The sequence below is a fragment of the Hyperoodon ampullatus genome (assembly GCF_949752795.1).
Source record: "Hyperoodon ampullatus genome assembly, chromosome: 12".
Taxonomy (NCBI): domain Eukaryota; kingdom Metazoa; phylum Chordata; class Mammalia; order Artiodactyla; family Ziphiidae; genus Hyperoodon; species Hyperoodon ampullatus.
The window spans coordinates 71068377-71088755 of NC_136925.1; the positions used below are offsets into that span (position 1 = coordinate 71068377).

General features: G+C 36.0%; 1 protein-coding gene across 1 annotated transcript in view; it reads left to right on the forward strand.

Moving 5' to 3' along the window:
- The window catches only part of ADGB (androglobin), a gene marked incomplete at its 5' end in the record, with an annotated part of 145298 nt that overhangs the window by 51969 nt on the left and 72950 nt on the right, over positions 1-20379 (forward strand). The window contains 4 exons of the mRNA XM_079716363.1: positions 3120-3214; positions 8672-8846; positions 11764-11854; positions 16210-16339. Coding sequence (XP_079572489.1) covers positions 3120-3214; positions 8672-8846; positions 11764-11854; positions 16210-16339 — 491 coding nt within the window. The remainder of the gene's footprint in view (positions 1-3119; positions 3215-8671; positions 8847-11763; positions 11855-16209; positions 16340-20379) is intronic.

Genomic DNA, 20379 nt, shown 5'->3' on the forward strand with positions numbered 1-20379 from the left:
TTATACAAAAACTTGTTTTCTTATAGTGATGACTTAAGCAATCTTTTTTGATAGTGGATGACATAACAGTCCCAAAGTTACTGATAATTATTCATGTTTGTGAGAATGGCTAAACCTTTCTTTGAGTTTCTTTCTTTGTGAAAATGATGATAACAATGTCTTTTTTTCTACCAAACTCATAGTTAAGTCAACCTCTAGATACAGAATGTGGTTCAAAGTTTGGGCTGTGGAGTAAATTGCCTGGGTTCAGATCTCTGCTGCATGAAAAATATGTGTTAGAGAAGGAAAAAATTTCCTTCTACTCCAGGTTCTTCTGGCTGGTCTAAGAATTAAATTGACATGAGACAGATTAACAGAAGAAAAAGAATAATATGTATGTATGAGGCCTCATAAGAAGAATGAAACCCAAGGACAGGTTAGGCAATTGAGGCTTATCTACCATCTGAGAGAAAGAAAAGGGGGTCGGGGGTTTGTGACTTCAAAAGGGAGGAAGGCAATTCACCTGGATATTGAAAAGCAAATGTTTGGTAAACACATGTTTGCTCTACCATGCAGAGGCAGTGGGACACAGAGAGGAATCTTGTCTCTAGGGCCTGCCCTACCACACTTAGCCCATATTCTTTGTAGGTATCTCTGGTGATAGTGCTTTTCCTGGACCAGGCCCTTTACCTGAATTCTTTTAGGCAGTTAAGGGGGAGGTAAAAAGAAAGAATTCCTGAGTACTCTGTTCTTAAAAAAAAAAAAGCCTAAAATAATCCTGATGACAAAGAGACACATTTTAAGGTGACAAATTTTGCTCCCCTACATATACAAAGTTTACTTTTTAAATGTAAAAACATATTTTTACAAGTTTGGCATATTTCACATCTTAATCCATTTTAGAGTGATCCAGCATTCACATCTAATTTATATATTGTGGTTCTAAAGATATTATTCTTCAATAAACATATTATCTAGTGCAGTGAAATGTAAGTGTGTGAATTTTTTTTAACATCTTTATTGGAATATACTTGTTATACAATGGTGTGTTATTTTCTGCTTTATAATAAAGTAAATCAGCTACACATATACACATGTTCCCGTATCTCTTCCCTCTTGCGTCTCCCTACCTCCCACCCTCCCTATCCCACCCCTCTAGGTGGTCACAAAGCACCGAGCTGATCTCCCTGTGCTCTGCAGCTGCTTCCCACTAGCTATCGATTTTACATTTGGTAGTGTATATATGTCCATGCCACTCTCTCACTTTGTCACAGCTTACCCTTCCCCCTCCCCATATGCTCAAGTCCATTCTCTAGTAGGTCTGTGTCTTTATTCCCGTCTTGCCCCTAGGTTCTTTATGACCTTTTTTTCCCTTAGATTCCATATATATGTGTTAGCATACGGTATTTGTTTTTCTCTTTCTGACTTACTTCACTCTGTATGACAGACTCTAAGTCCATCCACCTCACTACAAATAACTCAATTTCGTTTCTTTTTATGGCTGAGTAATATTCCATTGTATATATGTGCCACATCTTCTTTATCCATTCATCTGTTGATGGACACTTTGGTTGCTTCCATGTCCTGGCTATTGTAAATAGAGCTGCAATGAACATTGTGGTACATGACTCTTTTTGAATTATGGTTTTTTCAGGGTATATGCCTAGTAGTGGGATTGCTGGGTCGTATGTTAGTTTTATTTTTAGTTTTCTAAGGAACCTCCATACTTTTCTCCGTGGCTTTATCAATTTACATTCCCACCAACAGTGCAAGAGGATTCCCTTTTCTCCACACCCTCTCCAGCATTTATTGTTTGTAGATTTTTTGATGATGGCCATTCTGACCAGTGTGAGATGATATCTCATTGTAGTTTTGATTTGCATTTCTCTAATGATTAATGGTGTTGAGCATTCTTTCATGTGTTTGTTGGCAATCTGTATATCTTCTTTGGAGAAATGTCTATTTAGGTCTTCTGCCCATTTTTGGATTGGGTTGTTTGTTTTTTTGATATTGAGCTGCATGAGCTGCTGGTAACTCTTGGAGATTAATCCTTTGTCAGTTGCTTCATTTGCAAATATTTTCTCCCATTCTGAGGGTTGTCTTTTGGTCTTGTTTATGGTTTCCTTTGCTGTGCAAAAGCTTTGAAGTTTCATTAGGTCCCATTTGTTTATTTTTGTTTTTATTTCCATTTCTGTAGGAGGTGGGTCAAAAAGGATCTTGCTGTGACTTATGTCATAGAGTGTTCTGCTATGTTTTCCACTAAGAGTTTGATAGTGTCTGGCCTTACATTTAGGTCTTTAATCCATTTTGGGTTTATTTTTGTGTATGGTGTTAGGGAGTGTTCTAATTTCATACTTTCACATGTCCCTGTCCAGTTTTCCCAGCACCACTTATTGAAGAGGCTGTTTTTTCTCCACTGTATATTTTTGCCTCCTTTGTCAAAGATAAGGTGACCATATGTGCATGGGTTTATCTCTGGGCTTTCTATCCTGTTCCATTCATCTATATTTCTGTTTTTCTTAAGTGTGTGAATTTTAAAGGAATAAATCAAAACCTTTTAATTAAAAATAAAAACAATAGAGGAAAATAAATTCTATTATTTTGGCCAGAATCTTTAAAGAACAAAAGCATCATGAATCAAATGGTGTAATTTCAGGGATATTAAGGAACACATGAATAAATATTGATATTCAGGAGCAAATCTACAGGCATTAAACATTCCAAACTAAGTTACCTTCTTAGTTTCCCTTCTTCATGCGAGGATTAATTTATTTATGTTTTCTTTCTACTTGAAATGACATAGAAACTCCCAGAATTCCTTAAATTCAAAATAAAGATTCTATGAAAGCTAAGTTACATTGACAGATAGCTAGAGTGAGTTTATGTAATAACTCTTTTACAATGAAGTAAAATGATTTCTTAATGAATTATATGGTACCATTGTGAAGGTAAAACTGATGAGACATTCTATAAAATAGATGTACATTTGAGATTTAACATTTATTATATGCATGCAGAGTCATTTACCTATATTTCATCAGCAAAGATAAGTTCATTAAGGAATTTGAACAGTCTACCACGACCTGCCAGTTCCATTTTGTCTAGAATTTCCATGATGCAATATGTGTTTGGTTTTACAGGTTCTTCAGCAATACAGTCCCCTCAGATGGTTGTATATGCTACCTTTACACCTCTCTATTTGTTTGAAAAGAAGATCTTTTTATTAGAGAAGATGGTAAGTACTCAAGGCCAAGAAATTCAGTATAATTTATGGTGTGTGTATGTGTGTGTGTGCGTGTACTTGTAGTAGAAGGTATATCAGAATTTAATCAAAATTTCACTCCTGAATTTCAGTCTTGTTATCTCTATAATTAGGCACTTAGGTACAGGTACCTGGAACATCCAAAATTTTCTTAGATGACTGCAATAATTTTAACTACAAAAAAAAATATGTAGTCTCATATATTTTTATCAGTTCCTTTCATTGTAAACAGAAGGCATCAAATTATATATTTCAGTGAGAAGTGTGTAAGTCACTCCTAAATAATAATAAATCATCTTTCTATAAACAGGTCATACACATTTTCTTAACCTAAGACAACTTAAATAAATGCATATTGAGGGCTAGTAAACCACTGCTATGAGCTCCTTGTATTTTAAAGTAATACACACAAAAATGTTAATTGCTTTTTTCTTATAAATCTAACAAGTTATAGAAAACTTAGAAAATATGGACAAAGATAATAAAATTAAACTATTCATAGTATAAATACCTAGTCATAGACACTATTAACATTTTGGCGTATACAGTTTGACATTTTTTCTTGTCTGCATATTTTCTATGTGTACATGGGTATAAACTTTTTTACACAGGGGAATTCTATTTTACTTTCTGTTTAGAAACCAGCTTTTTCACTTGACACTGTATCATTAACATTTTCCCATGATGTGAAATATTTGACATCATATTTAATAGTTACATGGGATGCAATGGTTTGCCATAATTTTTTAAGTCATCTTTGGTTCTGGAACATAAAAAATCATTTTTCTCCTCCCCTTTTAAAGAGTAAAGCCAGATTACTCTTCAGTCTACTTAGAAAACAACCTATTGTATTTGTATTGATTCCTAACACTTTGGGGAACATTTAGACATCCAACACTTTATTGCTAGAATTCTATATGTTCTGAAATCACTACATCAAAGTATAAGAAGATGTTGATATAATTATTTGGTTAGTTAGAAATAGCTGAGTATTAAAAATTGAATAGAAATTTGGTTGAAATGTTTACACTGTTTCAATTGTATGCTTATTGCACTTTACTATGTGCATTACATTTATCTTCTGGATGATTTGCCCAAGGGACATAGTGTTATCAGTCCTTCTTCTTCCTTTGCTTCCTTTCCTTCCCCCTTCCTTCCTCCCTTCCTTCCTCCCTTCATTCCTTCCTCGTTTCCTTCCTCCCTCCCTTTCTCCCTCCCTCCCTTCCTTCCTTCTTTCCTCCCTTCCTCCCTTCATTCTTTCCTCCCTTCCCTCCTCCCTTCCTTCCTTGCTTCCTCCCTCCCTTCCTCCCTTCCTTCCTTCCTCCCTCCCTTCCTCCCTCCCTCCCCCCTCCCTTCCTCCCTTCCTTCTTTCCTCCCTTCCTCCCTTCCTTCCTCCCTTCCTTCCTTCCTTCCTCCCTTCCTTCCTTCCTTCCTCCCTCCCTCCCTCCCTTCCTCCCTCCCTCCCTTCCTTGCTTGCTTCCTCCCTCCCTCCCTTCCTCCCTCCCTCCCTCCCTTCCTCCCTCCCTCACCCCTCCCTTCCTCCCTTCCTTCTTTCCTCCCTTCCTCCCTTCCTTCCTCCCTTCCTTCCTTCCTTCCTCCCTTCCTTCCTTCCTTCCTTCCTTCCTCCCTCCCTCCCTTCCTCCCTTCCTTCCTTCCTTCCTTCCTTCCCTTCCTCCCTTCCTTCCCTCCTTCCTCTTCCGCCTGCTCCTTCTTTCTTTTTAGATAGAAACCATTCCTTCCTGCGAAACTCAGTAATATACCAAGGGTAATATTGTAAAGACAATAGAACGTAATGTGCCATTATGAATGTAGAGAAAGAGGCAGTGTCTCTGTTTTTAATTCAAAGTTATTTACCTTTAGCCATGGTTAAATCCTAGTATGCTTCTCAGGCTTCCGAGTCTTCTGAGTTAGGATTTGAGCTGGCTATGTCAGCCCTGATTTTTTTTTAATCTCCTTACCCAGCCTTGGCCTAGGTGTTGTCTTAGATATTCCAGTAGTCTAACATCATGGACTACAAAAGAACATGAGCCATGCTTTATGTAGTGTCCTGGCCTCATGTATGGGAAGTACTTAAACACTTTTTAAAACTGAAAAATATAAAGATAGAATTTACATCTTCATTACACAAAGAAGGTGCAAAATAATCCACTTGAACTTTTTGCTGTCCTACTGAAAAACCTGTAAACACAAAATTTTTAATTGAAAAGACAAAGAAACTCATGTTTATTCATTAATTCAACAGATGTTTATTAATTGTTTATTAATTGAATTAGCCCACATGTCCTAAACAATGAGCTGGGATCTGAGGACACCATGACGAACATGATTAATAAGGATGCTCCCCACAAAGTTTAGAGTCAATGAGAAAGGCAGATGAGCAACAACAGTAATAAAGTTAGAAGACTCTCATAATAGAGGGTGCCTGGAACATAGTAGATGTAGCATTAAAATAAAATAAAGTTTAATGAGTGATCAAATAAATGAATTAATGAAGGAGTGGAAAAATGAGTATTGGACACATAGCAGAAACACAAATTTCTCTCCAGTGGGTGACTAGGAAGTCTTCCCAAAGGGGGAAAAAAATGTTTAAGCAGTGGCTTTAAGATGTTAGCCTGGAAAATAGCAAAAAGTGTGCTTGAAGCAGAGGGAAGCTTATGTGGGAAAGTCTGAAGGTGAAGGAGAACCCACTGGGTTCGAGGCACTACTAGAGGTTGAACAGATTGCAAAGGGAGAAGTCTTAGAGGCAGCTAGAGATGTGGGAGGGAGCCAGGATGTGCAGAGTATTATAAATCCTCCTTTGGGGGGTTGAAATGACTTAAAGGGCCCAGAGTTTCAGAAATGAGCCCAGTGTCTATAACAGTAATGAAATGAACTTCAAGGCTGTAATGAATTGACTACAACGTTACAGTCTCCTGCTGATTCTTTTACATTAGCTATTAGGATGAACACATTCTCCTGGTAAAAATCAGAATGTAAAGATGATATATATAATATTTTCAAGCTGAATCTACAGAAAACAAGTTCTGTTCTAGTGGAATTTTGTTAAATGGAGCACATTGCAAAAAATTCTAACCCCAAAGACAATGAGACCAGGCTGTAAAAATGAAGTCAATACTTTCCCTTTATTTAAAGAATTGGTAAAGAATGCAAGAATAAAAAAAAAATAAACTTGGGAAGAAGCAAAGTGTTAAGAATTACCCCACATTATCCCCCCATCCTCTTGCTCCTGGGTCTTCTAAATGGTTTTAGTTTTATTTAAATGGGTGAGTTGGGAGTTCGAAAAAAGCCTCTCCTATCTGCTCAAAACCCTGCTTTTAGAATGTCTGAGGTGGGATGGGGTAAGGGAGTGGAAGGAAACTTCTAATTTGTCTTACATAATGAATTATTCAAAAATATTTCTTGAAGGCCTTTGCAGTATTTCACTAGAATGTTTCACTATTCTAAACTTCTCTCTGTCCCTAATTCTAATCTAAGGAAATTTGTGCCCCTTGAACAAAGTTTCTTAATATCAAACTATAACTATTATTAATAGCATTACTTTATGTCATTCAGAAGTATTGTGTAGTATGTTGGAAATAAAACGAAGTATGAGAAACTGGCTTACATACCTTACATCAAGCTAGTACTTTTGTGGATTATTCAAACAATACAATAGGTGAAAATACCATACTTAATTATTTGACACAATATCTTATATTTTCTACATGCCTTAAATAGTTTTATTTTCTGATGCTCTTCAGCTCAAAAAAGAAAACAAACAGACAACAATTGTGGTTGCAATTGTAAAAAGGAGTTGAGAAATGTAGACCAAATTTTTGAACAGTAAACTATCTGGGAATTATTCAACTTATAAATACTACTTTGGATATTATTTAAATGTAAATTTTACAGTAATGTATTTTTATTACTATACCGAGACATTAAGTTATTGAATAACAGCAATATATTCTTCCATAAATTCTTATTGGAAAGAGTTCCTTTCAGGTGTTGGGAAACTTGTAAAATTTGACAGAGTTAAAGTTGTACAAAAAAGGTTTAGCCTTTATAGCATCTACGAAAAAAAATTTTAAGCCACTCTAAGGCATAATTCCAGGGGTTTCTGAATTTTTTCAGTGAATTGTTAACATTCACAGATGGGATAAAGGGGATGTGACATTTTCCTCTCCTTTAAATTAGGCATTTAAAAAAAATAAATAAAACATTGAAGTGCTCTCCTCTTTATTTCACATATTTATAATGCTTTTAAATGGCTCTACTGGACTTAATAATGCACTGATTAACTCTTTCTTACAATTATTAATTATTACAATCATAATTAATCTCTGGATTCAGGAAGAACTGTTCTAGCTCAGGGATACCCCCGCCTATTTTGTGCCTCAACTATAGATTGAGCTATACTTTGAACTACAGAAAAACAGCCACAACAGCAATGCATGTTGTAGCTGAGGCAATAATTTAGAATAGGCTAAAAGGTGGGTTTCTGATCCCAATTTAAATGACTGCTTTATAAATTTACATTTTCAAACATTGCTATTTGCATAGAAATCAATGATGCAAAATCACTAGGAAGAAAAATAGTTACTGGCAAAACTGACTTTAAGGTAGTTAATATTTTATTTTACTTTAAATGTTTCAATATTTAGACCGTGAACATGAGAATTTGACTACAGTGTGCATTACTTTCACTTTCACATACTTTTTGATTACTTACAGCATATTTCAGCCATCAGTCAGTAACTGAATTTCTACTTAAATCTTATTCTGAATTGTTCCAAAGCCAAGTGGCTTCAGGAGATCTGAACCGTAGAATATGGAAAGCATCTGCCTGGGAAATGACTTGATCAGGCAGGACACAGGGCAGCCTCTACCCTCTGTCCTTCTGTAAATGCCTCCATTGTCAGGCGTGATCATGAGGATTTCGTGTGGGCGGAGCCTGAGGACATAATCTGTAGACAAGGCAACCACTTACCCTCATGGACCTGACGCCTAAAGGCAGTGGGTTTTTTTGAACACTATGTAGCAATTGCTGGTGCTTAAAAAAACAAACTAACAAAGACTTTACATGTTAAGTACTGCATCAAAGCTTTAACCTATAAAAATAGTAGTTGATTAATTTTGCACCAAAACTGATATACTAAGACTTCTGCAATCTCATAGAATCTTAAACTCTTAGAACTTGAAAAGTGGCTTCTGGTTCTAGTCTCTCATTTTGTAAATAAGGAAAGGGGCCCCAGATAACTTAAAAGATGGAAAGAAATACAAAGAGTAATAGTGCTTATGTTAAGGGATGTAGAAATACGGGTGGTTTTTTTTTCTTATTACCACTATGTCTCTCTAGTGGTGATAGTATTTTTATAATGACGAAAAGTATTATCTTAAGTGCATGAAGCAAATACAAGAATCCTTTTAAATCTGCCTTCCACCTTTTAGGCTGATTCTGCTGAGAAGCTTAGGGAATATGGGCTTTCCCACGTCTGTAGCCATCCTGTGCTGGTGACCAGAACTAGGTCTTGCCCCCTTATAGCACCACCAAAACTACCTCCTACACCTCCGTGGAAACTCCTTCGTCAAAAAAAAGAAACTGTTATAACAGATGAAGCTCAAGGTATGCATCATATTGTCTGAAAATCTTATTAACATTTCTCTCTATGAATTTCTAATAGTTTCATTTGTAATGAGATACATATCAAGGCAAACAACCCAACATTACAGCTAAAACCTTCATTTAATTTTATGTCCGAATTTTATGTCTTTAAAGGATTAATTCTGCACATCTCAGATGCCAAGCAGTTTGGTTTTCATGTCTAAACTGGCGAGATATATAAAGGCCATTCTTTGGGTGATAGCATTGTGATTATAACTGTGATAGAAAAGTGGTTTGTAATAAATAATATAGAAGGTTAAGTAGCATATACGTTAGACCACTGGTGTGAATTTCTAACATGGGCATCATTCTACAGTGCCCTGTAGGACATAATCTTTGAATTGACTGATTTCAGTTTGAAACTCCTATAGGAATAGGACTTTTACCCTGGGCTGATTCCTGTGTCAGTGTTGTCATGTAGCCACAGTGAATGGCAGTTGTGCTCAGAAATACACAGGTTCACACAGGCTGAGAATGGGGCAGGGAGACTGTTCCCACCTTGTTCTTATTCTCACCTTTTATTTCTAAATTCCTCATAACCCATGTCTAATTCTTCGCTCCTTCAATCATTTTCTCGACAAGTCTTCATTTTTACTCCTTTTTCTGTGAGCACCGCGTTTGAATGGAAGAGAGACCAAGATGGCGAGAGAAGAAATGAGTGAGACCATAAATGAAAAATCATAAGGAGAGGGGATTAGAAAAGAAAAACTAATAATTAAAAATTTATGGCTTAGAAGAATAACTTAATTTGTTTATGTTAATTCAACATAAACATATGGCTTTTCCGTAGCTAATTTATACTTGGGATTTTTAATGAAGGGTGATAGAGAATTGTGGTGCTATGGCTTACATATGTATATGTGTTAATATATATTTCCCATTCCCAAAAGTTTAAATTATCTTTGTTCAAAAACAGCTTTTTTTGTTATCTTTCTTGTGTTCATTTCCTTACTTTCGCATTTTCTTCGTCTTTTCCAATACCTCAGTATCTTCTAATTTGTATTCATCCAGTAACAGGTCATCACATTCTAGAAGTTATTGCATTAGGGTTCACAGGCCTGTCCTTGAATGAACAATGAAGACAAAGCCACGATGAACATACCTAGTGCCAGTTTACTAAAGGCATCCCTGAGAAGCATCTAAATAAGCTTTAAGTGGCTGGGCTCATGAACCATGGCTTGTACCCTTATTGATGGTGCTTTTGCTGTGGCTTCTGCCACCAATTCTAGTGTTGCTGATCCTTCAGTGCAGGGGACAGGAACCACATCTCGGTCACAGGGTAATACGTAAGTCTCGTTGGTACTCAGGATCCCAAAACCGCAGTAGCCACAGAGATTGGAGTATTTACCTGTTCCTTGACTCCTACTTCCAACCATAATTTACATGTTTTTAAGATATAAATAACAACTGTTAACCATGTAATTTTCCGCACATTTGCTTTCTGCCTATGTTTATACAACCAATACAACCAGTACAGCTGGTGGCAAAGATTTTCTAGCACAACATGTTTTATCCTGGCCAGAAAAGAACAAAGATTAAAGAAATATCTGGTTTATATATACAGGAGAAATGGTCAGTTCATTTTTTTTTTTTTTTAGACTTGTCTGCCTCTCTCCCTCCTGCTTGATTATTTCAGTTATTTCCTTACATTCCTTGAGTTTCTGCAACAGGCTCTTTGTGCCACCAAAGTGCCAACTGTTGCTTTGGATTCCAAGAACTTTCCAGTTTCCTCCCTCCCTCCTTCCCTTCCCTCCTTCCTTCCTATCTTCTTCTGTCTTTCCAACCAAAGATCAGCATTCACATGATGCTTGAAAGAAAATCTTTTACTACTGGATGCTATGTTTTAGTTAAATACATAGAGCCACACAACCGTTCTTCATTCAGAACATCAGGAATAGCTGAATGAAAGGAAAAATATTGAACATTCAGCTACTTCCTGATTTTGATATTGACTGTTGTGTAATTCTGTGTAATCTGATAGCCCCATTGTAAGCTGGGAAAGAAAACCTATGGATTGATGGGATTCCATAACTGCAGTGTCCTGCTTTGAGGCTCACCACATCATTGTCTTTCTTCTCTCTATTGGATTTAATATTTAAAGTGAAATTAACAGGAAACACAGAGAGAGAGAGAGAGAGAGAGAGAGAGAGAGAGATCAATATAGAGGTTACCACAGAGCAAGCACAGAGAAGTCATGTGCACTGTGTCATAGTCTCACTTCTCTTCATCCTGTGGTCTTCCTTTCCACTGCTATAGGAGCTTATTTAAAATAATTATGCCTAATACTTAATTTCAATGTTCACCGTGTTAGTGCATGGGTTGTGTGCTATATCCATTGAGAATTTACTTCTATGTCAACTTCAGACGTCTTTAGGAATACCCACAACATTTTTCTTGACTACTGCTTTCTTTTCTACTTATGACCTTTACTTTGTTACATTTTCTGTTCTTCCACTATCTCCATGTATTAGTCTACATTTTTTTCATGTCCTGAGCAATTGTGTTGTAGAGGTTAACTAAAAGAACACATTTTTAGAAAAAGACTTTTATAGAATGTCTTTTGTGTACTTGAAATAGCAGCAAATGCCAAGTAATAACTCTAGAAGACATTGCTGACTTTCTCCCTTGAGACTTCATTGTTTCACATTGTAAATCTGGAAAGTAACTGAGAAGTAGACTAAAGAAATCTCATATTGGTAGGATGTATAAAGTCCTTTTTAATACAAAACTTTATGTATTGTAGTACATTTCTATTTAACTCTATTGAAGTTTGCTGGGTAAATAGTTAATCTAATCAGTAATGCATTAAATGTCAAATTTTACATATAATCTTGGAAGATTAAAAAAAAGGTACATCACACTACCTTTTTCTTTTTAGAATTAGTAGTAAAGAAGCCTGACCAGTTTCTTGAGATTTCAAGTCCGTTTTTGAATTATAGAATGACTCCATTTACAATTCCAACAGAAACGTAAGTAGAGAAGATTCTTTCCTATGAATTCATCTTGTTAACAGATGAAGCATTTTGTGATTTGTGCAGTTAAAAATGTATCCCTTGGTGACAAATGTATTAAAGTTTGTGTCAATGCAGTGATCATAGGAAAATAAAAATTTTAGGTACTATTTCACAGTAATAAACAGTTAAGATAAATTTTGAATTGGTCAAAATGACGCCTAAATATGTCTGGCTTTACAGTTTTGGCTTCTGTTTCAGAACAACACAGTATTTTGTTTTACTTTAAACATTAGCACTGGGGAATGTTTTTGGTGATTACCTGATAATTAAATCACAAGATCAAATGATTGTCATAAAAACCTGGGAGATGAAGTCTGTCACTCTTAGAGGAGAAAAAAAAGAGCTAACTAAATACAACAGCAAAGACAATGAAGAAGAAAAAGGAGGAAGGGGAGGAAGAATCCAAATTTACTAATATTTGAATGTGACAATAGGAGTAGAATTAAAAATTATCATCCTGGGTCTAACGCTTTTAATGAGTTCATAGTGGTGAAAGGGAAGTCCACAGATAGCAATAATGAGAAGGAATAGTGGGTGATATGATTATTACCACTAAAAGTGTGGTGACTTGTTATGAAGCAATTGACAACTAACACATGAATATATACATAATCAAGGATTATCAAATCTATTCTTTAAATTTGTGCAGTTAAATGTACTTCAATAAGCCCTCAATAAAGTTGTAAAATATAAAAATAAATACTAATATTTAAAATGGTTAAAAAATAGGGATTCTAGAACCAAGGAATATAATAACTGAAATTTTAGAATTCAGTGGATGTGTTTAATCACAGATAAGATACAGCAAAAAGAAAACAATTAGCAAAGTGGAAAATAGGTCAAAAGATTATATCCAGACTGAAGTATGGAGACCAAAAAAAAAAAAAAAAAATGAGGAAAAGTATAATAAAAGACATGTAAGAAAATTTGAAAAAGACCAACATACTTGCAAGTGGGTCTCAGAAGAAGAGGATAGAGAGTTTGGGGAATAATCATGAAATAAAAATATAATGGCCAAAATTATCCCAAAAGTTTAAAAAAATCAAGTCAAGATTCAGCAAGTTCTGAAAAAAAAGTCAAGTAATGTAAATGCGGAGAAAACTGCAGTTAGATAATCATAGTAAAACCATAGACAAACATAATACAATAATATATAGATATAAAGCAAAAGAAATACTGCAAAAAAATCAGCATGGATAAATGTCACAACCAAAAATATTAGACCAAAGAAATCTGGTATAAAAAGTATACAGTTTAGTTTTAATTATTCTATTAATATAGATTTTTAAAAGAACAAAAAGCAATATATGGTGTTGGAAGTCTTGATAGTGGTTACCTGTGGCGAGCAGTGCTAGCTGTGATTAGGAAGCATGTCTGGCAGGGCTTGTGGAGTGCTGGTAATATTAATATCTCTTGATCTGAATAATGGTGATATGGCCATATTTACTTGGTGATTTTTCAGCAAGTTTTACATTTATGATGTGTGTACTCTTTTGAATTTTTTTTTAAACTTTACTAGAACGTCATTAAAATTTTTGAACAGCCTATAGGTCACAAATATAATGACCATTAGATATGTTTCATCCTTCTCTTGGATATATTAAAATCTACGATAAGAATGTAAGCTGATGAATAAAAGCAGTCAAAATTTAGATCAGGAGTCTGTTCATTGTACTGTCCTACTTTTAGAGGTTCTTTACATCATAGCCCGTTAATTTACATTTTATGGACTCTAGTTAAGTTGAAAATATTAGAAACATTATTCAAATGTTTTAACTTAAGGCTCCTGCAGTTCTATGCATCAACGATTAAACACTGAAAAGTGGGTGAAGAGGGACCCCCTAGTAGACAAACATGGCATTTAGCCATGTCAAGCTTTATAAACAGAGAAAACAATTTGCTGCTTCTTTGGTTTTAAAAATTTGTTCTGTTATGTATTTGCAAATCTAGTTTTCCTCAAACTTTCATTTTAACTTATAGAAAATCTTATTTTATACATAAATTATTAATTTCTATAAAAGTTTTAAATAAATTTAGTGAGCTGAATTTAAACATTTTAAATTACATTTACAACAATACTATATATTATTTTTGCTCTAAGTAATTCTTGAAAAGCCAAAAATCATCACAAATAAAATCTTGCCAATTATATAAATCATCATTAAAAGTTCAAATAATCAAAATGTTTTTTGGTAACCTTGGTTTTTCCTATGTACACTATTAGTTTTTACAAACCAAAATTTTCTTACACCTATAACTTAATTATAAACCTAAAATTAAATATAAAGCTACACATTTTATAGCCTAATTTGTTGGATTATGTAACATGCTACACTTCTTTCACCAGTTACAAATACAAAATACCACATGAAGACAGAATTTTCTTAAACTTAACATAAAAATATTAATGCTTTATACTTTTTCTAATTAATTTTATAGTTAGTGTTATCCACTAAGATGATGATTTTACCATTCCAAATAATTTTTGATTATCTCTTAGCTTATTGAGATTGCATATTACTCAAATATTTTGCGGATTGTATGAACCAGAGCTGCATACCACCAGGACAAATTTTCTCAGGATTCAAACTGTCACATGCAGGCTTCTAGAATCCCTATGCCAAGAGAGACCACAAATGCGTTGGTTTCATAACCTGAACTTCCAACGTTGAATCTTTTACTTAATTTTCTTATGCTTTCTTTCAGCTTTTTTACCTAATTAAGTTGGGTGAAATTCTTTAACCCAGGTCTAGGTGACTTCAACACTTGTTTGGATTCAATCAAGTGATTGGATTAAGTGAACTAATCTATTCACTGCTTGAACCTGTTATGAATTCCCTAGTATATCCATTTTATCTGGCAGAGCCAAAAGCAAAAATATGTGAATGGCATTTCCTTGTACCTGACTGCTGTACAGTCAGAGTACTCAGATCAGCATAAGAGCAAGCCGGTTTTTTGGCGAGCCTTGGAGAATGAGTGCTACACAACTGCCTTTCCTTGGAACACTGTCACTGTAGTAACAGCACGCCCGGTTTGCCCAGTCCTGGCTCCTGGCCTTGTTTTAGAGAATCAGAGCCTCACAGATATGTTTGTGCTACCCTCTAGTGGCAGTTTCAGAGACATTTAGCTTGAGGTGAACCAAGTTTTACAGGACACTAGCAAGGAAAAATCCAAAAGTATGGGAAGTTCAGTATACATGACATTTAATTTTATCTTTGAAACACCTAATATATGTGTACTATAACAAATATCTTTTTATTGTACCCATAAACTTCTAGCTGTGGCAACATTGATTTGGGGTCATGTCAGCAATAACTTGAAAGAAAATACTGTACACTTGGGTAGCTAGTATAAATATCACAGTTGTAAACTTAAGGGCTCCATATGCATCATTAAATTTTTGACTGCAAGCCCTATTTCACTGCTACATTACTCTGATACTTAATTAAATCACTTCTAAATGCCAGGTTCCTATGTGTTCTGATCATCAGCATTCAAAGATGGCCACCATAGCTTTAAAATAAATAGCATTCCAGAAAATTTTTACACCATTGTAGTTACTGATAGAGAATATTGCTTCAGTAGTATATATAGCAATTAAATATTTTTTAACATGAAGCAAACGAAATTACTGGTTGTAAAAGAATGAGAATGATGAAATGAAAAAAATCAGAACTTTCTATTGTTGAGCTAACATCACTATGCAACGGAATATTATTCAGCCATTCAAAAAGAAGGAAATCTTGTCATTTTTGTGACAACACGGATGGACCTTGAGGACATCTCAAGTGAAATAAGTCAGACAGAGAAAGACAAATACCTTATGATCCCACGTAGAGGTGGAATCTAAAAAAGACAGACAAGGAAACATAATCATAGATACAGAGTACAGGAGAACAGACTGATGACTGCCAGAGGCAGGGCATGGGGGTGGATGAAATGGGTGATGGGGGTCAACACGTACAAACTTCCAGTTGTAAAATACATAAGTCCTGGGGCTATAATGTGTAGCATGCTGACTATAGTTAATAATACTGTGTTGTATATTTGAAAGTTACTAAGAGAGTGGACCTTAAACGTTCTCTTCACAAGGAAAAAAAATTGTAACTGTGTGTGGCGACCTACATTAACTAGAATTGTGATTATCATTTTGCCATATATACAAATATTGAATCATTATGTTGTATACCTGAAACTAATATAATTTTATATGTCAAGTATATCTCGATAAAAGCTGCAGCTATTTATTAGTAGCTTTAAACAAGAGATTAAGATAACAGAAGTTTTTTTTCTTTTTTTTTTTCCATTAGTCATTTTGTACGATCTTTGGTTAAGAAAGGGGTGCTTTCAGGATCTGGTTTATCTTCCCTTACTGAAAATGATGAAACTGCAACCTTGAGCCAGACAGACTTAAGTCAATTGACAAGAAATATATCTCAGGTAACTATGTTACTCTTATTATTAGCCTGATTCTTAACTATAAAAATTTTTTTTCTTAAATTGTGAAATATATTATACATAACGGCATTTGAGCAGAATAAAGAATACTGAAAATAAACTTCTTACATACCCATCTTCTAGATTAGAAAGTGGAATATTCATCTCTCATAGATGTCTCCTGTGTTCTCTTTTATTGGGGGGGGGGGGGTGGTGCACTGCCTGGCATGTGGGATCTTAGTTCCCCAACCAGGGATTGAACCCGTGCCCCCTGCAGTGGAAGCAGAGTCTTAAACACTGGACCACCAGGGAAGTTCCACATGTGTCTCTTCTGAATTGTATCTCCTATCTGCCATACAAGGTCTGGTATTTGTCAACTCCACACTCCTCTAATTTTGTCAGTTATATACACATTTATGAACAATATATAGCTTGGTTTCATTGTCATCCTCATTTTATTTTTGTGGACTCTTGTATTAATTCTTCTTGGATTTCTTAATGTTGCTTATGAGATTTGTCTCTTTTGCCACATGTTACAGTTCATTCATTTCACTGGTCAAAGGTATTTAATACATAACTAGTCTACCATTTAAAAACATCTTTCACAGTGTTAATGGCTACATTCATTGCTTTTTGTTTCTTGCTATTGCAAGCAGTGGTACCATGACTCATCTTGACTGTCCCTGTACACACATGCAAGAGTTTCTGTAGTTCCAGGGTTTGTGAACTTTTATGTGTTATGACTCCCTTTGTCAATTTTCTAAAACACACGATGAATACAACTTATCTCTTTCTGCACATGAGCTGAGTATTGGCCACAGGGAACAGTGGAAAGCAGAACAGCTGTCTGGGTTAGCACCGTGTGAACATACAACTTCACGATTTGGTGGTTGAAGGTATACTAAAGGATAGCTCCCAGATAGTTGGGCAGTTCAGGTTACAAGAGTGTCTTTAGACAGGAAGATGTGACCACATGGAATCCGACAATGGGCCTAATAACTGCTGTAACTTCAAGGTAGTGATCAGCATATGTGACATTTCAGATTTTGCAACAACTCTAATATAATGTAACATATTGTGATTTCTTTCATGGATAAAGTCACGGTTATTGCCAATAACACTGTAGCTACTCACCTGCATTGATAAATTGAAAACTGAAGAAAACTGAATGCTGAACTTCAGCTAAAGATGAAAATAATCTTTCAAGGAACCATGTTCATGGATTCCTGAAATCTAACCATGGGCCCCAGTGGACACTAGCCTAGGAAGCTCTGTTCTAGGATATGAATCTGGGAGTATCACTGATGGGTCATAGGACATTCGCCTTTTAACCTTACAATCAAATGCACTGGATGAGAATTTTCTCTGCACCACATTCTGGCCAAACCATATATTGTCTGATGTTTCAACTTCTGCCAGTGTGGGAAACAGTTTTAATGAATAATATATTTGCATGTTCAAAAATAAAATAAGGCACACATCAAGAATTCTTGTTTCCATGTAAGTACTTCTTCCACTTTCACTGCTTTGCCCTCTGTAGGACACTTTCAGGGTGTCTTTATGTAAATATAAAGAAACACACAATATTCCACCTTTTTCTACTCAAAACTTAATGAAATTTTTTAAAGTTTTTACTTAGTAAATACTGGAGATAATTTCACTATGACTAAGGAGCGTCTTTATTCTTAAAGTCACATACTATTTCATTATGTGAATGAACCATAGTTGATTTCTACCAACCTCTATAAATGGTATAAGATACATTGGAGGGCACAGAATCACACGCAGGTAAACACATTTTTTAGAATTAGTTGAAAAGCAGAGACTAACAGATGAGAAATCTTGCAAGAAGAATGAATAGACTTAAACATTGTTAAACTTTTTTTCTTAATTTCAAAGTATTGTATGCAATAGTTTTAAAGAGTCAAAAGTTACCAAAAAGATAATCATAAAATAACCAACCCGTATTACCCCTCCTCATTCTTTAACCTTCCTCCCCAGAGTCAATCACTTTTATTTAAGTGTTTCTTCTGCTATGTGTCTCCATATTTCTAAGTAGTAGGCTTTATGAAGGCAGAGATCTTGATCTTTATCATATACTGTTTCTCGCTCAGCACCTGCAAAGATGCCTAGCACATGACAGACACTGTTACGTATTTGTTGAATGGCTGAATTCCGTTCTTTCTCCATCTATCAATTTAAACATTACCTCTTGACCTCTTGCTATAGAAGATAAGGATTTAGCACTCCTGTATTCACTTACCATCCCATACCTCCACTTTCCTCTGTCTTCAAGATTTTTTCATTTCACAAGTTTTTGTCCAATCAGTACTCTAGCTGTGAGGCTGGATACCAGAGCAGACCCCGTTGAGATTTCTTGAGCTGTTACGTAATGCTTCTCACCTAATAGGGATGAAACTGTTGGGGAAGCTAAGTGTTCTACGAGCCGTAACAGCTGGAGCCCTAACGGTGGAAACGAAGGGCTCTGCATTGTGGCTTGATTGGCAGGATCTCTGACTGAGATGCCCACTGCCCCCTGGGAGTCTCAGTGCCCCTTGTATATTTCCCAGGCCTCTCACAGGTCTGGCTCCTGGCTCGTAACTGGGACTGGCTGCATAACTTGTGGAATGAAAATGCAGGGCCCCTTGTTCAACAATTATTAAGAATGTCAAGAGAGTGACAGCAGAGCATTAAAACAAACACAGGGCCCTTCTGAGCCCGGCGCCCTGAGTGATTACACACTCATGAAGCCGGCCCTGCTCTTGAGCTTGCCTTCGACACCCAATCTAGCTGATAGACTGCAGGCATTAGCGAGGTGTGCCATTTCAGGCCGAAGCACTTAATGAGTCTGCACGTGGCTTTGCAGCTCTCTGATTCTCCTACAACCATCAGGAAACTGCATATCCCAGTGGCAAGGCTACAAGATACAAGTTTCTAGATCCCTACATCACAACTGGGAAAGGAATCCCTTGAAAAGGAGCCCCCCAAAATGGGCTGAATATGAGGGAGAAGTTAAGCCATTGAAATCTCAGGATTGGTTTGTTATCTCAGACTAGCCCAGCCTAATATAGTTCATGTTTTTAAATAGCAAAATTACCCTACCTTTGCCCTTAAAATAGATACAAATATTAGGGACAATAGGCCTGTTTTCAGACTTTCCTTAGGAATTAATATTTAGTGCAAGTCAGGCATTAATTATTTACCTGTTTCCTTTTCCACCTTCATCATTACTTCAAGCTGTAATAGAAGGATGGTAATAAATAAAAGTATTCTTCCGCTAAAAAATATTCTAGCTGTGGAAGGATTTTTATTGGAGAGACAAATTTCTTCTCTTACACAACTTTTTGTACAAACCAATTACTTCATTTTTTTTCTATGACACATTAGGATGCCTTCCCAAACACTCTTTTTTAAAAAAAAGAAACACCAGGGCTTCCCTGGTGGCGCAGTGGTTGAGAGTCCGCCTGCCGATGCAGGGGATGCGGGTTCGTGCCCTGGTTTGGGAAGATCCCACATGCCGCGGAGCGGCTGGGCCCGTGAGCCATGGCCGCTGAGCCTGCGCGTCCGGAGCCTGTGCTCCTCAATGGGAGAGGCCACAACAGTGAGAGGCCCGCATACTGCAAAAAAAAAAAAAAAAAAAGAAACACCATTGAACAAATACCTTTAAACCCCATTTACCACACAAACACATCAATGCCACCTGTTTTCCGGGAGACATCACCCTCTGGAATCCTTTGCTCTCTTGCTCTTGTTCCAACTGATGGAAACTTGCACCTGTCATCATTGGACTTTCTTTCCTCTCTCTCCTCTGATGGATTTTCTAATTCTTGGAAACTATGCTCCCCTGCTACTTGATACCCTAATTTAGATGGTGCACATCTTCTAGTACTCCCTGAGAAAAATTGCGTGGGAAGTGAAAATTATGAGGGGTTTGTATGCCTGCAGATGTCTGTATTCCACCCCCTCCCCTGATTTATATTTTGGCGTGTTGTAGAATTCCAGTGTGGATGTTCTTTCAGAATTTTAACTCTGTTCCTTAACTT